This window comes from Candoia aspera, chromosome 4 (assembly GCF_035149785.1).
Source record: "Candoia aspera isolate rCanAsp1 chromosome 4, rCanAsp1.hap2, whole genome shotgun sequence".
Lineage (NCBI taxonomy): Eukaryota > Metazoa > Chordata > Lepidosauria > Squamata > Boidae > Candoia > Candoia aspera.
The window spans coordinates 43,503,101-43,522,060 of NC_086156.1; the positions used below are offsets into that span (position 1 = coordinate 43,503,101).

General features: G+C 37.6%; 1 protein-coding gene across 1 annotated transcript in view; it reads right to left on the reverse strand.

Annotated features, from left to right (window-relative positions):
• The window catches only part of TOPAZ1 (testis and ovary specific TOPAZ 1), a 50,788-nt gene extending 42,031 nt beyond the window's left edge, over window positions 1-8,757 (reverse strand). Inside the window, exons 1-3 of the mRNA XM_063302035.1 lie at window positions 7,377-8,757; window positions 3,918-6,252; window positions 1,807-1,874 (exon numbers count right to left, since the gene is read on the reverse strand). Of these exons, the coding sequence (XP_063158105.1) occupies window positions 1,807-1,874; window positions 3,918-6,252; window positions 7,377-8,757 (3,784 nt within the window). The remainder of the gene's footprint in view (window positions 1-1,806; window positions 1,875-3,917; window positions 6,253-7,376) is intronic.
• Between the last annotated feature and the right edge of the window lie 10,203 nt (window positions 8,758-18,960).

Here is an 18,960-nt window from a genome sequence, read left to right on the forward strand (position 1 = left end):
ATATGCCACTGTGGAACTCATTTGATACTGAGTCCTAAAAAGTACAAATAAAGATTAATACCATGTCCAAACTCTTAAAAAAAAAAAGAGGTTTATACGTTTCAAAAATCCAGGCTAACTAATTTTTAAATTTTACACATGCACATACACACATATTAAAGAAGGGGAAATATTTGGCCAAACAATAAAATTAATTGTAAATCAATCTAATGTTCTTAGGAATTGCTATGATTTGATATTTTAAAAGGATTCATACACAAAATTATGTTTATGTTGAATGTTGAATTCTCAAAAACTACAAATAAACTAAAGAATTATTAGTTCTCTAAGAAAAACAAAGTACACAACAGTCTCCTGTTTTTAATTAAGCTGCATAAAATCACTCATTAATTATATCTGGTTCCATCCTCTGATCTTAAGACTTACATATCCTGCTTCATAGCATGACAAACCTAACTCTAGGCAGAGTCCAGCAACAAATCAATAGGAGAATGATGCTAATCTACATGCTTCTTTGCCTTTTACATTTAGGACATGATACTGTACAATACGTTATACAAATACAAGGCAAACCATGGGGAAGGGGAGCATTATACATAAAATTTATGTTTGGTTTGGTTGTTAGTTGGACTATAACTTTCTAGGCAAAAACATTTCTCTAAAACAAGGGTTTCCTAACTTTTTCAGGCGGTGGAACCTTAGTTAAAAAAAAAAATCCTGGAACTCCTGATCAAGAGGCAAAGCTCTAATGACAGAAAACTGGCTACATTCAAGTGACCTTCCCCCCCCCCCCTTAGTATCCCTGGAACCCCATCCAATTCCTGTGGAACCCTAAGGTTCCACAGAATTCAGTTTGGAAAAAACCTGCTTTAAAATATGCATCTATTGCATTAGCAAAGTTAAGGAGACAAATATAATCACTTTTCTTTGCAGAACTGGGGGTAAGCATATAAGGAAGCTGAACAGGAAGAGTAAAAACAGCTCTGGTAGGCAGTGTCTGAGGTATCCCATTATTCTATTACCCCAGAATCTCTTCAAATCTTTTTATATACTTTAAAGCTATTATAAATTCCAGAATGTTTTGGGAAAAGAAACATTACCTATAACTAGGGATGAAAGTAACATTTTGTTAATAGAAAAGCATGAGAGTATTGAATTTCAGGTAGGTGAAGAACTCACAATTCCAAGGTCAAACCTATTCTAGATTTACTTCCAGAAAATTTGAAAGCAACACATTCCAGAAGAAAAACAAAGTTCTAAAGAACAGTGAAATGTTCCATCCCCAGAAGCGAGTATTATACAAAACTACAAAATTTCATGATTGTTCTTTGCTATTTCTGGGGGAAGGGTAAAATAGTGCCATCATTTGATAGCTAAAATTAAAGCAGAACTTGAAAAAACTAGACAGAGGGCCATAAAATATATTCTGTTGGCCGGATAATATGCCAACATCAACTTAGAATACAGTGAAATGCTGAATTAACAGACTGGAAGTAATGACCAAATTTCTCTTTAGACTTCACCTATGAAGCAATGGGTAATCCATTGTTTCCAAAATCTGTCTAGATAGCTACTAGGTCTGTGCATTATGCACATACAATCTACATCATCTGCATCAATTTACTGTACATTATACAACTATGCAAATGATGTATCTTGATACAAATTACACAAATGGTAAGAACACAGGTTTAACAAAACGATTATATATCATGGACACTCTGTCTCCTGAATTGTCAGATTTCACTGTAGTTTTTCTTTTGTATCTTGTTTTTTCTCCACTTCCACATTTTAAAGACTCTTTACCTTTTATCAGCAAGCCATCACCATTTACATCTGATTTCAGTGTTCCATAATCTTGAATGAAGCTATCTCTGTAAACAGATTTCATAAAATTTAAGAGAAATTATTGTATATATCAAACCCCATCATCCTACTAAAACAGTACAGCATAACACACACTACTTGACTCATTGCTTATTTTTTCTTGTATTTCATCTTCTTTAGGCTGTAGTAACTTTTTTATTACTATTTTTGTCTTCAAGTCAGTTTGACTCCTGGGGACTGCCTGGGCTAGTTTTTTTGGCAAGATTTTCAGAAGTGGTTTGCCCTTGCCTTCTTCTTAGGGCTGAGAAAAAGAGTGGCCCAAGGTCACCCAGCTAGCTTTGTGGCTAAGGTGGAACTAGAACTCATGGCCTGTTTCTAGCTTGGTGCCTTAACCACTACACCAAACTGGCTAATATGTAATAGCTATAACATATAGCAAATTCACCAACTTCAACCATTGTAACAAGTGCCCATAACTTGGTTCAGGAATAACATGAAAGAGAGACAATCTGAATCAGATGCAAGCATTGGTATTTACAGGATTGATTGAGGGATAATATGCCCTCAACTTTTCAACTAATCTGTTCAGAAAAAACCAACTAGGTAAAGAATTATCATCTAGAAGAGAGCTTTCCAAACTTTTCATGTTGGTGACACACTAACACACTGCAGGTGCAGCTGCGTCACCGGAAGTCACGGGAAATCAGCTGTTCGACCTGATTACGCATACTGCGCATGTGCAGTACCTGTATGATCCCTCAACCGCGTGACACACTACACACTGCAGCCGACACGCTAACATGTCGTGACATACAGTTTGGAAAGCTCTGATCTAGATGACGATGTATCATTAAGAACAAATAAATGAGGTAAGCCTTTTAATATCCTGAAGGGAAGAGATTGGAGATGAAGGAAGATCTTGTTGTGGGCAAATAAGAGACTATTCTACCATAGTTCATACAGCTAAAGCAGCAAACATCTTAATCTGAACTGTTGATGTGATGTATGCTACCACAATAATACTTTCAAGACCAAGTTAATGTTTTATAAAGTTTGTGGTTCTTTTCTTATGCTTCCTTTTCATTAAACATTTTGGTATTTCAAGAAAAATTGTATCAGGAAATTTTTTATATAATATACATATATATATATATATATATGAATGAATCAATGAAAATATACTGGATAGTTCTGGAGAATTGTTCCAATCACAAACATTAAGTATTTCCTTCTAAAATTAAGCTCTTTTACTGTATTAACCTTATCTCACAAGTGTCAAACCTGGAATACTGAAACCATACTAATAGATTATGGTTTCCATCGTCTAAAATAGATGTTACTGCACCATCTGCCATACCCCTTTAAGCATGTAGATTTATCTACACGTTTAAGGGGGGAAAATGATACAAAATAACGTAAATACAATCCTTAACATTTGAGAACATAATCTCTTTTTTAAAAAATTTGTTCAATCGTGTCCAATTCTCAGAGACTACCTGGACAAGTCCTGCAGGTTTTTTGGCAAGGTTTTTCAGAAGTGGTTTGCCATTGCCTTCTTCCTAGCTCTATAAGTGACTGGCTCAAGGTCACCCAGCTGGCTTTGTACCTAAGGTGACACTAGAACTCACGGTCTCCTGGTTTCCAGCCTGATGCCTTAACCACTACACCAAACTGGCTTTCTAATCTATCTCCTATACCTATCTATAATGTATACTGAAGAGAATCTGAACCTAAATAAGTTTGGACGTAAACAGCTGGATGCTTTACTACATCTAAATGCTGTAACACATTTAAAACGAAACAATCATATAAAGTCCTAATTTTAAAAGACATTTTTCCTCCACATATAGTCAACTTTGACATGTTTCAAATTTCTCAGTGAACAATTTTACTAATAGTGCTAAAGATTATTCTTTATTACACACACACACCCACTCCCAACACACATTCTCACTGGCCACACCACTATCCCAGATCACTTCAAATTCTACATTTTTAAGTTTTCTTCTTCTTCTTCTTTGAACTGTGCTTTAAGAAAAGTCACACCATAAATATACCCATTATACAAAAACTCAAAGTAACAAGCCTACCTAATACATTTCAAATGCCTGCTTTTTGGAAGCTGAGAAGATTCTGATTTCAATTCCAGATTTTCTTCTGGAAAACCACCGGTATAAATATTTTTAGTATTATGAACCTTTGTATAGACACCTTCTTGCTCATCAGTATCTCCAAACAGATCAGGATCATCCTCAATAACATCAATCACAAGAACATCATCTTCATAAGCCTTAAGAATATCTGCACAAATGTTATCTTTGTCCCGTGCCAACTTACTGTTGAAATTAACTTTATCAATAGTTTCTGAGGCCAAAATAGGGTTTAGCATTTGCTTTTCTGTATTTCCAGTACTCAAAAAGAAAGCAGCAGCTTTCAAAGTTGGTAATTCTAGTTTATTCTCATGGGAAGTTCTCTCAAACGTATTACAAATACTTCTCGTTTTAGAAGTGTTTTCAGGAATATCATTGTTGAATTGATTTGTGTACTTTTTCTGTAAAGGAATAAAACTCATCTGTTCAGATTGGAACTGAGGGATAGGATTTTCTTCAGATGAAGTCTCTTTAATTCTAGCTTTTTTTACAGAAAGAGAATTTTCTAAATTATTTGAAGGATTGCAAGTACCTTTTTCTGAGGATCTTGCAGTTTCTAGTCTTCTAAAATCACTTTTATCCTTAAGTAAAGGAATTTTGAAGTTTGACAGAGTTCCTGTCATTAAGGTTTTCAACACTGGTTCTTGTTTGGTAATTGATGATTTTGGGTTATCTGTCTTCTTTTTCCTAGTGTCTGCAAATGTGCCATTCTGAATATTTATATTTTTCTTTCCTTTGACTTCTTTCCCTAATGAATTCAAAATCACTTTTGATTTTACAAGTTTAGTATCAGGTGTGCTCTGTTTAGAGCTTTCCATATCAGAGAATCTATTCTCAGTACCAGTAATAGCTGAGCATGTCTTCGCTACATGCAATAGGCAGTCTGAAAGGGGGCTTTCAATGGTACATTCTATTTTATGTGCAGATATTTTACTACTACCTGCCAATGGTTTATGGACCTCCAATTCCCTGCATTTAGTTACTGAATCAGTACCTCTTAAAGATTCTCTTTCTGAATTCAATGCATGATTTTTATGAACCCACAAGGATGTCCTTGCGCATGATTCACGGGGCCAAATATTTTTACCATTAATTGGGACTGCCCTTTGACAGTTATACAGTTGCTGTTTGCTACCAGCTTTATTTACTTTTATTTCACATGTCCTTTTTCTTTTCATGCAGGCAGCAGTATTACTATCAGAGATCAAACTTTTTTCACTATCCTGTGCCTCTACCATGGATTTATTTTCATCCATTTTATTGAAGTCAGTAAATGTCTCTATTTGCTTTAATTCATTCTTCTCTTTTTTGAGAACTACCGATTTCTCAAAAATACTTGAACTGTATGTAATGAAGTGCTCTTGGTTTGCTGTTCCATTGCTAGACAAGTTGTCAACTTGATTTTGAGAAGGCTGCTCCAGACTTAAATCAGGTACGCAATCAAGTAAAGATAAGGCACTTGGTTCACCATAGTTTAGTTTTTCTGAAATCACTGAAGAATCTACAGCAACAGTATTATCCTCTCTTGGTATTCCATGTTCACTAGAAATATCCCCATTTATGAGAACTTTCATGACTGCTGATTCTTCTAGGTCCTCTGGCATTTTTAGTCTTTTGCTTGGCTTTTTAAAATCCATGGACAATTTATTTTCCCTGAATCGCTTTCCATTTTGACATTTTTTACTATACTGGCACATTTCTTTGGAAACCAAAATGTCTTTTTGGGAGACTAACTTTACAGCATGTATTACATTAGAGCTACTACTCAGATCATTCTGTCGCATATCCCTAGAAGACAGGGACTTTCCTCGATCAAGTGCAACATGCAGAGATCCACAATGAACCTTATAGCTTTGAGTAGGCTTGACACCTGTAGGTTCTAACAAAGCCTTAATGTAATAGCAATCAAACAATTTTACTACTGGAATCTTTTTTATGCTGCAGGGTGGAACATTTTGCTTAGGAAGCCATCTCAGCCTTTCACCTTGATACTCCACCAATGCGTTTTTTCCAATTTTCTTTTCAGCTACTTTTATGTCAAAACATTCTGGACATTTAGTATTTGTGACAGAAAAAAAAGCATCACAATATATTTTAGTCTCCCTCCAAAAATAAGGGCTAACAGAATTGTTGCTTTTGATCTCATCTGAGTCAGTTATTGGAAGACATACAGACTGTTCTAATGGTGTCTCTATACTGGAGTCCTTTGAAGTATTCAGAATAGTATCTGGCAGCTTTCCATACTGTATACTTAAAATGTCAAGGGTATCCTTTCCTGATTTAAAAAACAAAAACAAATAATCATTAATATATTTAGTGTATTCTAGAATAAAAAGTAATACTTTACCATAAAAAAGATACATTTACAAATATGTCTTCTATAAAACACCATTAGAAACAAGAACTTACCTTGCATCATCTAAGTTTATTCTAGGGCCCATTTTAATTAGTACAGCAATACTACATATGTTTATTTAATCAAATAATTTAAAGACTAAAATAATCAAATAATTTTGCAAGCATGCATGAAATGACAAGACATCTTGATAATGAAACGCTACATGAGAAAATTTTAATTCTAATGTAGAATTAATTTCATGTAAAATAAAGCAGAATGCAAAAAATTTGATACATTTAAGAGCACTTAAGATAATAAAGGCTATTGACGTTTCAGTTCTAACTACACTTTCAGTAGTAACTTTTTCAATCAAATTAGCTTTCTTAAATAAAGTGGTACTGTTGCAACTCCTAAAAAATGCCACTGTAAATATTTAAAAATCTGTAAACAATGCATATTAAGCCATTTCGTTACTTTAATTTTCAGAAAAGTGCTTATATTTTCCCAACCAAAATATAAAAGAAATAGCTTCATGGCTTCATGCAAACTGCAAGCACAAGAGTGTGCCCAGGCTTGATTTTTCATTCTGTATAAAGGATCTTGAAAAATTAAACATGGTAAGACTCAGACCTAATTACAGTAGTACTTGGATGGGAGACCATCATGAAATACCAGAGCTGTTGGCTAAACTGAGTAGTTTTAAAAAAATCCCTCCAAAATAGCAAATCACTCCCAAATTGTAAAGAAACAGCATGGACATGTCAATTAAATTACCAGGTATCAGCTCAACTTGAAGGAGACTTAGTTTCAAACGCTTGCTTTCAAGCATGGAGCTTTGGTCAGCATCTCTTGGAGACATTTTAAAACTGTTAAATGTTTTAGCCACAATTACAGATACCTAACCTTATTTTTTTCTAGTTTATACTATCCCAATTTTTAAAAGGCATTTAAAGAGTTTTTAAAATTAGATTCAAGTAGACAGTAATAGATGGGAAAAACAGAAATTCAACTCTAAAATCATAAAACAAATATTCAGATGAAAAAGGAATAAGCATCCTTACTAGATGTTTTGATTCCTTTTTTAAGATCAGTTGAAGTCACAATTTCATCCTTTCCATCTGACTCCTTATTAGTTCCCTCTGTTTTGGTAACCAACAGCTCCTCTGTAGGTACACAATCCATTTGTTCTCTAGTCATTTTCTCCTCCAAGATCCACTGCCTACATCCCAGAATCTCTGTAACACCCTTTTCGGACTTCCAGCTTTGCTTTTCACCATCGCTTCTATACATTTTTGATTTTGAAAGCGCTCGTGTTACCATCCTATTTATTCCTTCTATTACAGTACTTCTACATTTTTTATTTTCCTCAAAGTTTGCTACAGACTCCAATAAATGTTGGCTATTTTGGTTGGAAGCTTTTACACCCTTCTGTAATTTTGAGTCAGTCAGTTCCATGAAAGAGTTTTCTTTTTTTCTTTTTTGTTCCTGAGGTTTTACCAAACTCACCCTGGCATTTTTCATTAGACCCTCTATTCCTTCTGTACATTTACTTGAAAGATGTGGCACAGCAGTTGACCTCACTCTGACTGGGTACTTTACATCTACCTGTAATTTAGGGGAAGTAATGACTCTCTTCCTTTCTCTATATTTTAATAGGCTTAAGTTCTGTATGGTAGATTCTAACTTAGGTACACTACTTTTTACTCTTTGACTTTTGTCCTGCTTTTGTTCTGGCCAAACTGGTTTAATCCTCTCCCTAAAGTTCCACGTTTTCTGCAGAGGTCTTGATTCTGAGGCTGAGCAGCTATCGCTTTTCTGCAGGATCCCTGATACTTTGTCAGAGCCTAAACCTATTATTACTGAAGTCCCATCCTTCTCCTTTAAAGTTTTCATTTCCTTGTGCAATCCCCTCATTATCAAGGGATGCTGGCAGTTTTTCTTCAAATTCTTTGCATTCTTTGCAAAACTTTGGATTTTTTGTTCAGGTTCTAATAAGGAACTAGTACATTTTTTTTCTGTGACAATGTCTTGAGATCCCACTTTCAATGAAGAACTCCTACACCTTCTCTTCCTACCCTCTGATTGCAATGTATTTTGCAAAGCAGCATCATGCTGCCTTTTCCTCACACTCTGTACCCCCTTCTTTGATATTCTTCCTTTTATCAAAATCTCCTCTTCCAATTTAATGTCTACAATGTAGTTATAGCCCGTTGGCATTTTATCTGTTTCCCTGCAACTTCCCTTCTCCCTTCTTTCAGAGACATAACTCTTGTTGTTCTGGTCCTTATCTTTTATGACTGCTCCAGAAATAGGAGTGCATTGCTTATTTAAGGTATCAGGTCTTACTGGAAGCAGCAAAGGAAATGATTGCTCACTGTCCCTAATCTCATCTTTTTTAGAGTTATCTATAACAAATGCTGTCTGTCCAATTTGGGTTTCCATCCCTACTTCTAGTAACAAACAAAATTAAATGTGCTGAGTTTTTAAGGCAACGCTGCTGCTTAATTTTCTAATCTTTCTGAATTAGCTTTATGCAAGAGAATGGGCAAAATGTGTGCTGGTAAAACCTCCCAAACAAATGAGCTTTTCCTGCAGAGGTGGGTCAGGAAGCCAACTTTGAGCTTCCTAGAAACTCTCATTCAACTATGGCTCACCAGATCTGTAGGCATAAACTCCTCCTTGCCCAACTTAATTACAATATAAACATTCCTACTGTTCTTGCTTCCAAACAAGCTCAACCTTAATTGTTTTAAATCGTTTTTGTAAAAAACGGAAGAAAACGTAGTGTTAGAAAGCCATTCATGTAAAGTTACTGTACATTAATTCCAGATTTTTCTTCTCGAGGGATGCTATAACTGAAATAGGGGGAAAAATGGGGGGGAGGGGAGAGATAAAGCTTGTCCTTAAACAACAGCTGCCTGCTTCTATCCTTTTAAGATTTGAGATACTGAAGGCTTTAATGTAACTGGAAGGATGACCGTCCAGATATTGAAAACGAGCCCGAGTTTAAATAGATTCTTCTCCAAAAGAAAAGCGGAGACGCCACCTCTCTACCACCTCTGAAGATTCTTCACTTCGCAACTTTTGCTTCACCGCACTAAATAAATAAATAAATCCGAGGCAATAAATCCGAGGAGCATTATTCGAATTAAACCGAACAACGAAAATGCAAAGGCTGTATTGGGAAGACCCCCAACCACAGGCAGCTTCCTTCCTCCCCAAAACTCAGTTACCGCGTACAAATCCGACCAGGCAGCCCTAACTACACCTCCCACCCGCTCCAGGCCCACCCAAGGACGCCGCCGACGCCTCCACGCCTGCCTTCGCACGCTCCCTCTCGGAAAGGGGCGAGTGCGGCTTGTCGCGGGGAGTAAATCAGCAGCGAGACGCCGCTCGTGGGTGGGGGGAAGCAGGAGGTTGCACGCAGGCGCTTCGGGAGGGAAGGCGTAAAGCGGTCGGGAGAATTAGTCGTTTTTCTCTCACACGAAGGTTTGCGCGCCAGGGAGAGGGGCGGCGTCAGTTAGGCTCCCCTTCCATGGAAGGGCTGTTGAATGTTATTGCCTTGCTTTGCGTACTGTGACATTCAAGAGAGTGAATAGAAAACGTTTCGCGTCCTGCTCCCGCTCTTTTAGCAAAGATAGGACTTCGGCTGTCTGACAGCAGCCATGAACAGATGGACGCGGGATTTGCACGAAGCGCGGCCTCGCACGTAAAATGGCGCGCGGGGATTTCGGCGCATTGTTTCCTTCCTCGTCTCCGTGCTGCCCGGATCATGGCGTCGAGCTGGGTTTTCAAAGAAAAGAGGGCGGATGTTTGTCAATAAGCCCCTTCCCTCTTTTTGCTGCTTTTTGAAGGAGTGGGATGGCCCTGGTCTCTTAGGGAACGGGGTTAATTCAGTGGGGCGAGAAGGGTTCGTGTGTCTAAACGTCGCTTGCGAGTAAGGTAGCAAGGCCTGAGCTCAGCTTTAGCAGCATAGTACTATAGTACACACTGAAGTAGTAACAATTTTGGCTCCCATCAGACCCCAAGGTAATGGCCTTCTGCAAGGGATCACGGGAGCTGTGGTTCAAAGCTGGATGGTACAGCACAGCCACGCATGTACAGTGTTAGATTTAAATGCTAGAGCCCCTCACTGAGCCTGAAGTTCTGGATGAACATAAACCCATCACTACTTCTCAGCTTGGACATTAATCATGCATTCAGCATACAATTTTATTGCCATAGGAATTCTCTGAGTGACTTTGGGCCAGTCATTCTCACCCCACTGGACCTCACAGGGTTGTTCTGGAAAAATATGCGAACAGCATGCTCTATATGCCATGCAGACTCATTGCTTATGTGATCGGTGGCCATATACTTTTTTTATAACAAACATGCTACATTGAGCTCCTGGATGAAAGGTGGGATATAATTCTAATAAATAATAAGGTTAATTGAACTATAGTTTATTCAGTTCATTGTCCTGGATCTACATGATTGCCTTCTTTGAGGAACTCCAGTATTTCTCTGCGTCTGCCACTAGATGGTGCTGCATAGGTGTGTCATTTAGAAATAAAGTAATGAACTTCACTGTAACTACTCAAAATTTGAAGGAAATAAGAATGAGCTGTGGGAAGTAATGTACCTTAATAAAATGCTGAGGCAGTCCTGAAGGCAATCTGATGGTTGCATATTCATATATAGCTTTTGCTTTGAAGAACAGCAGAATGCAGGAGTTGGCAGGTATGCTTTGGGTGTGGGCTTATCCTCCAGTTTGTCCTTTGTTCAGTTGATTTATTTATTTAAATATTTATGTGATCTATCTAGAAGATCTTGTGGCAGGTTATAATCCATTAAAAACAACAAAAAACACTAAAGGCGAATAACTGAAGGGTGGTCTAGGTAACAATCTTGCTACCACTTCGGGCATTACCTCCAGCTTCTGAGCTGCCTTCAAGGGTAGACCTGTGTAGGATGTTTTTGTCAGTGTAAGCTTATCTTTAGAAATGATACTTAGATATTTTTTTTAAATTGCTTTGTATAACTATTCTGTCCTAACAAGCAGGAACCACGCTGAGACAAGGAATAAGTCTCTAGTGTTTTATTACTGCTACATTAGATAGAAAATCCTAACAAACTGAAGAAGTGTGAGGAAACCCATACAGATAAACCCCAAAAGTCAAGGCAGGTCTGTTCTGTCTCTTTGAATGACTGCTCAATTCCTCGCTACTACGCATGCGTTTTACCCACTGGATAGGGGCCCCCTCCTGCTCACCATCAGTGCTCATGACATATTCTGTGACTTCGTTAAAAATACATTTAAGTTGTAAATACATTTTAATCTTTTACTGTTATATTTCATTAATAAACATATAAAAATGTATGTTTTTGAATTGTTAGAAAAGTAGCACAGAAGGAGTTTAGAGATGATAGACACATTTCTGCTACAGTGTTGGGACTGGTGGATATATTTTCCCCCAGAATGGTAATGTGCTGAAACAGGAGGGCAACAAAGCCAGAGGAATCAACCAATTACTTTGCCTATCATGTGCTACACACATTAAGGACTGTTCCTTACGGTTTCATTAATGTGCATTTCTCCAGTACTTAAGTCAACAGAAAAGTATGCTGGCATAATTTCATTGTCCCACAGCTGAGCTCCAGTCTGCCTCAGTAACAAGGTTTGTAAGTGATGTTTTCCTTGCAGCTTTAGCGTAGGCTTATGTAAAGGCAATGATTGGTGGACTCCTGTGGCTGCATTTCCCTTCTCTCAGCAACTAGCGGAAAATACCACCACCACTTACGCTCCTTAAGATGTCATGTGGTAAGGTGTGGGCAGATGCTTTTGATGTGATTTATCTAGTTTTTAAGTATTGTAGCCTGAAAGACTACTGAAAGAGCCTTGTGTGGTGCAGAGTGGTAGGCAGCAGTATTGCAGCCAAAACTCTCCCCACAACCCGAGTTTGATCCCAGCAGAAGCTGGATTCTCCGGTAGCCGGCTCAGGTTGACTCAGCCTTCCATCCTTCAGTAAAATGAGCACCCAGCTTGCTGGGCAAGGTGACAACTGGGGAAGGCAATGGCAAACCACCCCGCTATAGTCTGCCAAGAAAATGTCACAAAAGCGGTGTCCCTCCAAAGGGTCAGACATGACTCGGTGCTTGCACAGGAGACCTTTCACCTTTCAGCCTGAAAGACACGGGTCTAGCAGGCTGCTGCTCCACAGAGATGGCCTGTTATACTAACTTCTTCCAAACAAGTGTCTAGTACTATGACAGACTTAACATATATCCAAAAATAGTCTACCTTATAGATCAGCGGAGCATAAGAAAGGTGCAGGGCAAATTGGGAGGGTGCATCAGGGCTGCTCCCACGCGTTACGCTGGTCTATGACCATACTAAAGATTTTACTTGATTCCCACCTGCTTTTCCCCATGTTTTTGCTTTGCTCTACCTGCATGGAGGATTTTTATTTTTTTGGACTCATGTCCAGAAGTTAGATGACAATGTTTTAATTCTTGGTTTTACTGTATGCAGCCCACAATCACTTTGAGTGAGGTGGGCAGCCATATAAATTTGACAAATAAATAAAATTAAAACATGTTAAGTGGTCTTCTGGAAGACAGTAAGTGTTGCAAGGAAATGGTGCTGGAGTAGCCAAAATGCTGGTGCCTTTCTGACAACAAACTCCATGTCAGGATTTACAATGTAATGCATATGTTTGGGCACAACCAGTGACTCATACTAGCCAAACTGGGCTATTTCCTGGGTCAAATCGACCAGCGTTTAAAAAAAATTTTTTTTACAGGCAGGCCACAAAACACATGTTTTAAGAACAGGTCTACTGCTATCCTATAAGAGCACATATCTGTGTATTCCCGAAACCTTGGTAATGCTTAAATAGTGCTTTATGAAATGCAGGTCAGGCATTATGCAGGCAGATGCCTTTGCAGGAACCTGGTACTCTAGGCAACCCAAGTCAAAGTGGCCATGGTGGGCAGTGCTGAGGTGCCAGGGAGAGGGCATGTCTTCAGCAGCCTAAAATGACGAATAGGAGCTGGGCAGATCTGAGTCCCTGTTTGCATCAGCTCCTATTTCATAAGCGAGTTGTTGCAGATTATTTGTACAGCTCCTTGAGTAAGATGGGCAGTGAATAAATTTGAAGTATAAATTTCTCTTTAAGAGAAATTTCTCTTTAAGAAAAGGAAAAACATTACTTTAAAGCTGGAACAGCTGAAAACTAACCTAGGCTGCCTCTGTGGTGGGTTGGGGGTAAAGGCAACCTTGTGAGGATATGTCCTCTATAAATGGTTAGCAAGGCATTTTTGTGCTGTATATAGCTGGATGGGAGAAAAAACCAATAATCTGGAAAACATTCAGCAGTGAGACCAATAATCTGGAAAACATTCAGCAGTGAGTCAGAGCAGAGGCAATAGAGGCAGGATAGAGATTGCCAGTGGAGCAAAAATTTCATACTGGTATAGTTTTATGCCAGTTCAGGGTTGGGTGGTAGATAGCATTAACTCAGCTTATCCTTAAGGGAAAGAATGGAACTATCATACCGTAATGGCTAACCTTGAGGTACATATTGTAAGGCTGCAACAGTTTGGACTACCACTAGATGGCAATAAAGAAAACAAAACTTTAATCCTTTGCTGTTACTGTATTAGTGGTCATCCAGATTCCTGCAGCCCTCTATGGTAGCCTTACATAATACGGAAACTCTTTGGAATGGGTGTGGGGAACACTCTGAGATATCACCTAGCAATCTTAATAGTCTGAAATAATTTTCATTTGAACAAAGGATTTATGGCATAATCACTAGATAATTCCTCAGAACTGTTTCTTGAATCTATAGTTGTGCTTGGAATGTGAAATAAATATGGACTGGTGGGTCTTTAAAAAAATCACTATTTTTGAACAACCATTTCATAAATATAAAACCTAGTAATAATGGAAAGAAACTTCATGTTCTCCTATTCTTATTTCCCTATAAATTCTAAAAAAATCATTTCCATATCAAACTATTTAAACATATCTAACCTTTGAAAAAAATATTTTTAAAAGGTATGAATGCTAAATGTCAGAGATGTCATTTATAATTTTTGTCATTTTCTTGTTTGCAAAAAGAAAAGAAAAAGAACGTATATGAATATTCATCATCATAGTCTGTTAAATTAGTTACAGATTTATATTCATATCATACTATACAATTAATTTATTTTCATTTATGTCAATTTATTTAACTTTAAAAGAAGCAGAACAAATGGAAGATAAAAACAAAGAATAGTGTAAAAGGCAAGTCTCCTTCAAATCAAGCTTGACTCTTGATGACTTTATGGCATGTCCCTTCAGTTTTCTTGGCAATGGTAGAAATGGAGCTGTTTTCTTCTGGGATCTATTTTGACTTCCCACCCTAGTTACAGTTTGGGATTCCATCCAAGTACTAACCAGCTCTGAGTTCTGAGCTTGCTTAGGTTTTGAAAAGGAGCTAGATTTGGCTAGATGTTACCACATAGCTGGGCTGAGTAACATTAACCAATCCAAATTTCTAAATAACCCTATTTAAAAACTTGTGAAATAAGCCAAAATTATCCTCGTATGACACATATGGTTAGTGATGGGGGAGGGTATATAGTGGCTATCTTTTGAAAGGGGGGTGGAGTCTTTCTATGTTTCATATCATGTGTTTAATGACTATGTTATAATAGCACTGCAAAACCTGAGCAAGAAGATACACACACCCTATTTCTTCTTATTTAAATAGCTCTCTAGTACTTTTTTAAAAAATAGCACTACCCATGTGTATTGGTGCTTTCTTCTGAAATAAGAGGATAGGTTACTGCTTTGAGCAATTTAAAGTCAAAAATTCGAAATGGAGGAAAAAGAGGACAGACAGGAACCAATTATTTCATTTACACATTCTTAGTTACAGCCCTAGTTGCAGTTAATTAGACAACGATTCCATATATCACTTTTAAAGTTCATCTCCTTTCCATTTTAAATTGCTCCCCTGATTTGTGGGCAGCTTTCTCTGCGAAGTATATTTGCAGTACCTCAGTCTGGTTTTATTTTCATCCTGCTCATCTCTGGCACAGGCACTGGTACAGGACAGAGATGTTCATGCTCAGAGCTGCGGAACATCCCTCCCAGCAGCTCAGCAAGCTTCCATTTATTTTTAATTGCTCCCCACAGTGGAGGCCAATTAAGGTTGAAGGCAGCAGGGTAAGGATCACTCACAAACCCTTTGAAGGGCACGGAATAAGCATTTGCTCTGCCGGAAGGCTGCTATTAATGCATTTCATTTGTGCAAGAATGCAGACACTTGGACATACTCTGTAAGATCAAGCATAATGCCATCCAACTAAGTTTTAATGCAGATGGCACCAGAAGTGACAGACTATCACCCCCTAGGTTATACACTTGGAAAATTAGGTTTATTTAATACAGTACATGTTAGCTCTCTGCCTTCTTTCTGTAGGAAGCATCTCTTACAAAAATGATGGGACCCTCTTTCTCCTTCCAAATAACAGCTTATCATTAATATGCTAAGAGTCTGGTCTTCTGATTTGATGGATTTAAAACATAGTGGAAAATAGCATAATTTCAACACATTTTACTGCTATTAAACAACCCGTAAGCATTTATATGCTAACATCCTGTGAATTATTTATTGATAACATACAGACCTTCCTTTAAAAAAATTCCTGGGGTAATTGAGATCAATATATTTTGACTAAAATAAACATGAAACTTAGCGATTTATATGGTAGAGGGCCTTCCTGAAGTTATTAGGAGATAAATGTAGGTTTTATTATGATTGTAATTCATTTTTCTTTAAAATCTATTTATATACTGGAAAACATTAAAATGTCATTACAGATTACTAAATAAATATATTAAACAGCAAGAAGTTTAAAAGACTATATGACTTTAAAATGTTGTCTGAACTGTAGGAATACTGTGAACTCTTCTTGAACAAAAATACGTTTTGATCTCACTTGCTACTAAAACTTCCCCTTTTTTGCATGGCCATTCACATGGAGTTTCATGGGATGGTATAAAGTTAGAAACTTCCTCCAGGATGTTGCTTTGTCATAAAACAAAATACTGCATGATGTTTGGCACAATCTTTTAAAACATATTTTGTTATCAATTAACAAGTTAAATTTCATTTGTTTTAAGATTCTGAACTGGAATTTTTCAGTCTTTTTCTGATGTCACATTTACTTTTGTTTGCTTTCCTTATTTATTTACTTATTTATTGCAGTAAGACCAAACTTATTTTGAATATAAATCATTTATACATCCTCTACTTGTCATCCAAATCACACCTATTGTGCATACCTGTGTTACATATAGGTCTTCGAGATGAAGAGTTCCTACCACAACCAGTCAGAAGGCATACTGTAATTATTTTGCTTTCCCTCAACAGATTTTCTCTGAAAAAAAAAATGAAAAAATTATTGGAAAGCAAGAGAGGTTTCCAAACAAGATGATATCATGAGGGCCCTTTCTTTCTGAAATTCTATGAATGAGGTAGGACAATTGCCTAAGGAAAGCTCCTAGTTTTAGCATAATGGTTTCTCCTCAGTGTCATATGAGAAATGCCTTGTGAAACTGGTGTGTTTCACACCCTTCCCTAATCCTTATCAGGATATCTGCTTCTGTGTTTGGAAAGGTCAAGAAGCACTCAGCCCTCATACCTGTTGTAGCCTTATGTTGTCCTTAGTTGTATTGATAATAAAGTTATACTTTGCCATGGATATAATTTGACATGCTTCATTGAAGTGCATTCTGTTGGTGCACAGTCAGATGACTCCCTAAGAGTGGGATCAACTCTGCAGACATTTTAGGCTGATGTGGGTGTGCCCCCACCTCCAGTCTAAGGACAACGTCTTCCATGGCTATTTGGGCAGAAGGTAAATCCAATTCTTTCATATCTGGCTGTCAGCCAGCATGTGACAGGAGAGAGAGAGAGAGAGAGAGAACATGATTCTGCTGGTTCATGGTGCAATTCTTCTGCACTTGTCAGCTGTTGCTCACATGGCTTTTGAACAAAGATTTAGCATTCTTCTGCTATAATGCTAAGTCTATTTCAAAAAGCCATTATCAGGTGATATTGCTTGAGTGTTGTGTTCCCATTGCATGCAAAACCAGAATAAGTTTTCTTAGATGGCTAAAGCTGCCTGTCTAACCATCTGTCAAAACTTGCCTCTCCTTCAGCTGCATCCCTGTCCCAAATTAATGATACCAGTTGCTGGATATTTTCCAAGTAACTGGTGATGTTTGGTGGGAGAGGAGAGAAACAAAGCTGGAGGAGTCCACCAATCCCTGATTTTAATGTACCTTATATACCATAAATGAGGACAGTGCTATGTGCTGCATGGTGCCTGAGTCAAGATGGGCATCCCCATTTGGGATAGCAAATGTTAATGCTAGTATAATTTTGTGCCTGCTGAAGGACTGGTGAGTAGCATATTAATTCAGCCATAAAAAAGAGCCCTCAAGTCTCAGAATTCAGGGCTTGGTTTTTAACCTATTTTCCCCCCTGACAATTTAGTCTCTGCTTCTAGAGTAAGTGTTAGTGTACTCTTTTGTGGAACACAGAATATTCCAGAAGACATTAGTGAAATAGGCATAAAAGGCATTTATATTCTCTGTACGATGAGAAATGCTCCCCATAGAGTTACTCAGAATTCTCAGCATATGTAATCCATCTTTCTGTCTCCCACAAGCTTCCTGCATTTGACTGACAATTCACTAACTGGCTGCAGTCCAGTCAATGGGGAAAGATCTTCTTGGTGTCTGAAGTATTGTTTGTACTGCTAAAATCAAATCTCATTGAGCTAAGAGAAGAACAACTTTGGAGTCATATCCTTTTCTTATATAGACAGTTATGTTTGGAATAATTAGTATCAAGGAACTGAGGGACTTTGATAGAATTTTTAAATATCATAAATTTCAATAAAATATGCTGCATTAACATTTTGATGGTTAAGACTTTAAATATAGTTAGGGTTCTGATGTTCATCAATGCAAATTTGATTTCACCTAAATAATAGAAGTTTGATATTCTGACTCAAGATAAAGGCATAAATCTTATCCTCTGTTCTAGACTCAAGCAGAAGTTATATAGACTAATATATACTGTATATAGATTACTCTTCTTAAATCACCTCAGAGTTTAGGATAAGAATATTGTGAGATTATATAATTGCCAGTTTCCTGAAAGAAAAATATAGGTAGTCCTTGCTTAGTGACCACAAGTGGGACTGGCAATTCTGTTGCTAAGCGCCATGGTCATTAAGTGGAAAATCATGTGACCACAATGGATTTATGATACCACTTCCTATTAAGTTGTTAAGCGAGTCACCACAGTCATTAAGCAAAACATCATGCAACCACAACTTAAGAATTTACTTCCACATTCTCCATTAATTCTGCTTGTCACAAGCCAGTTGGGAAGCACAGGAATGGCAATTGTAACCGCATGACACTGTGATGGTCATAAATGCGTGCCAGTTGCGAAGTACCCAAATGGTGATCACGTGACTATGGGATGCTGCGACAGTCATAAATGTGAGGATTGGTAGCAAAGGTGTTTTTTTTTTTACACTGTCATAACTTCAAATGGTTGCTAAATGAGTCAGTAGGTAAGTGAGGAC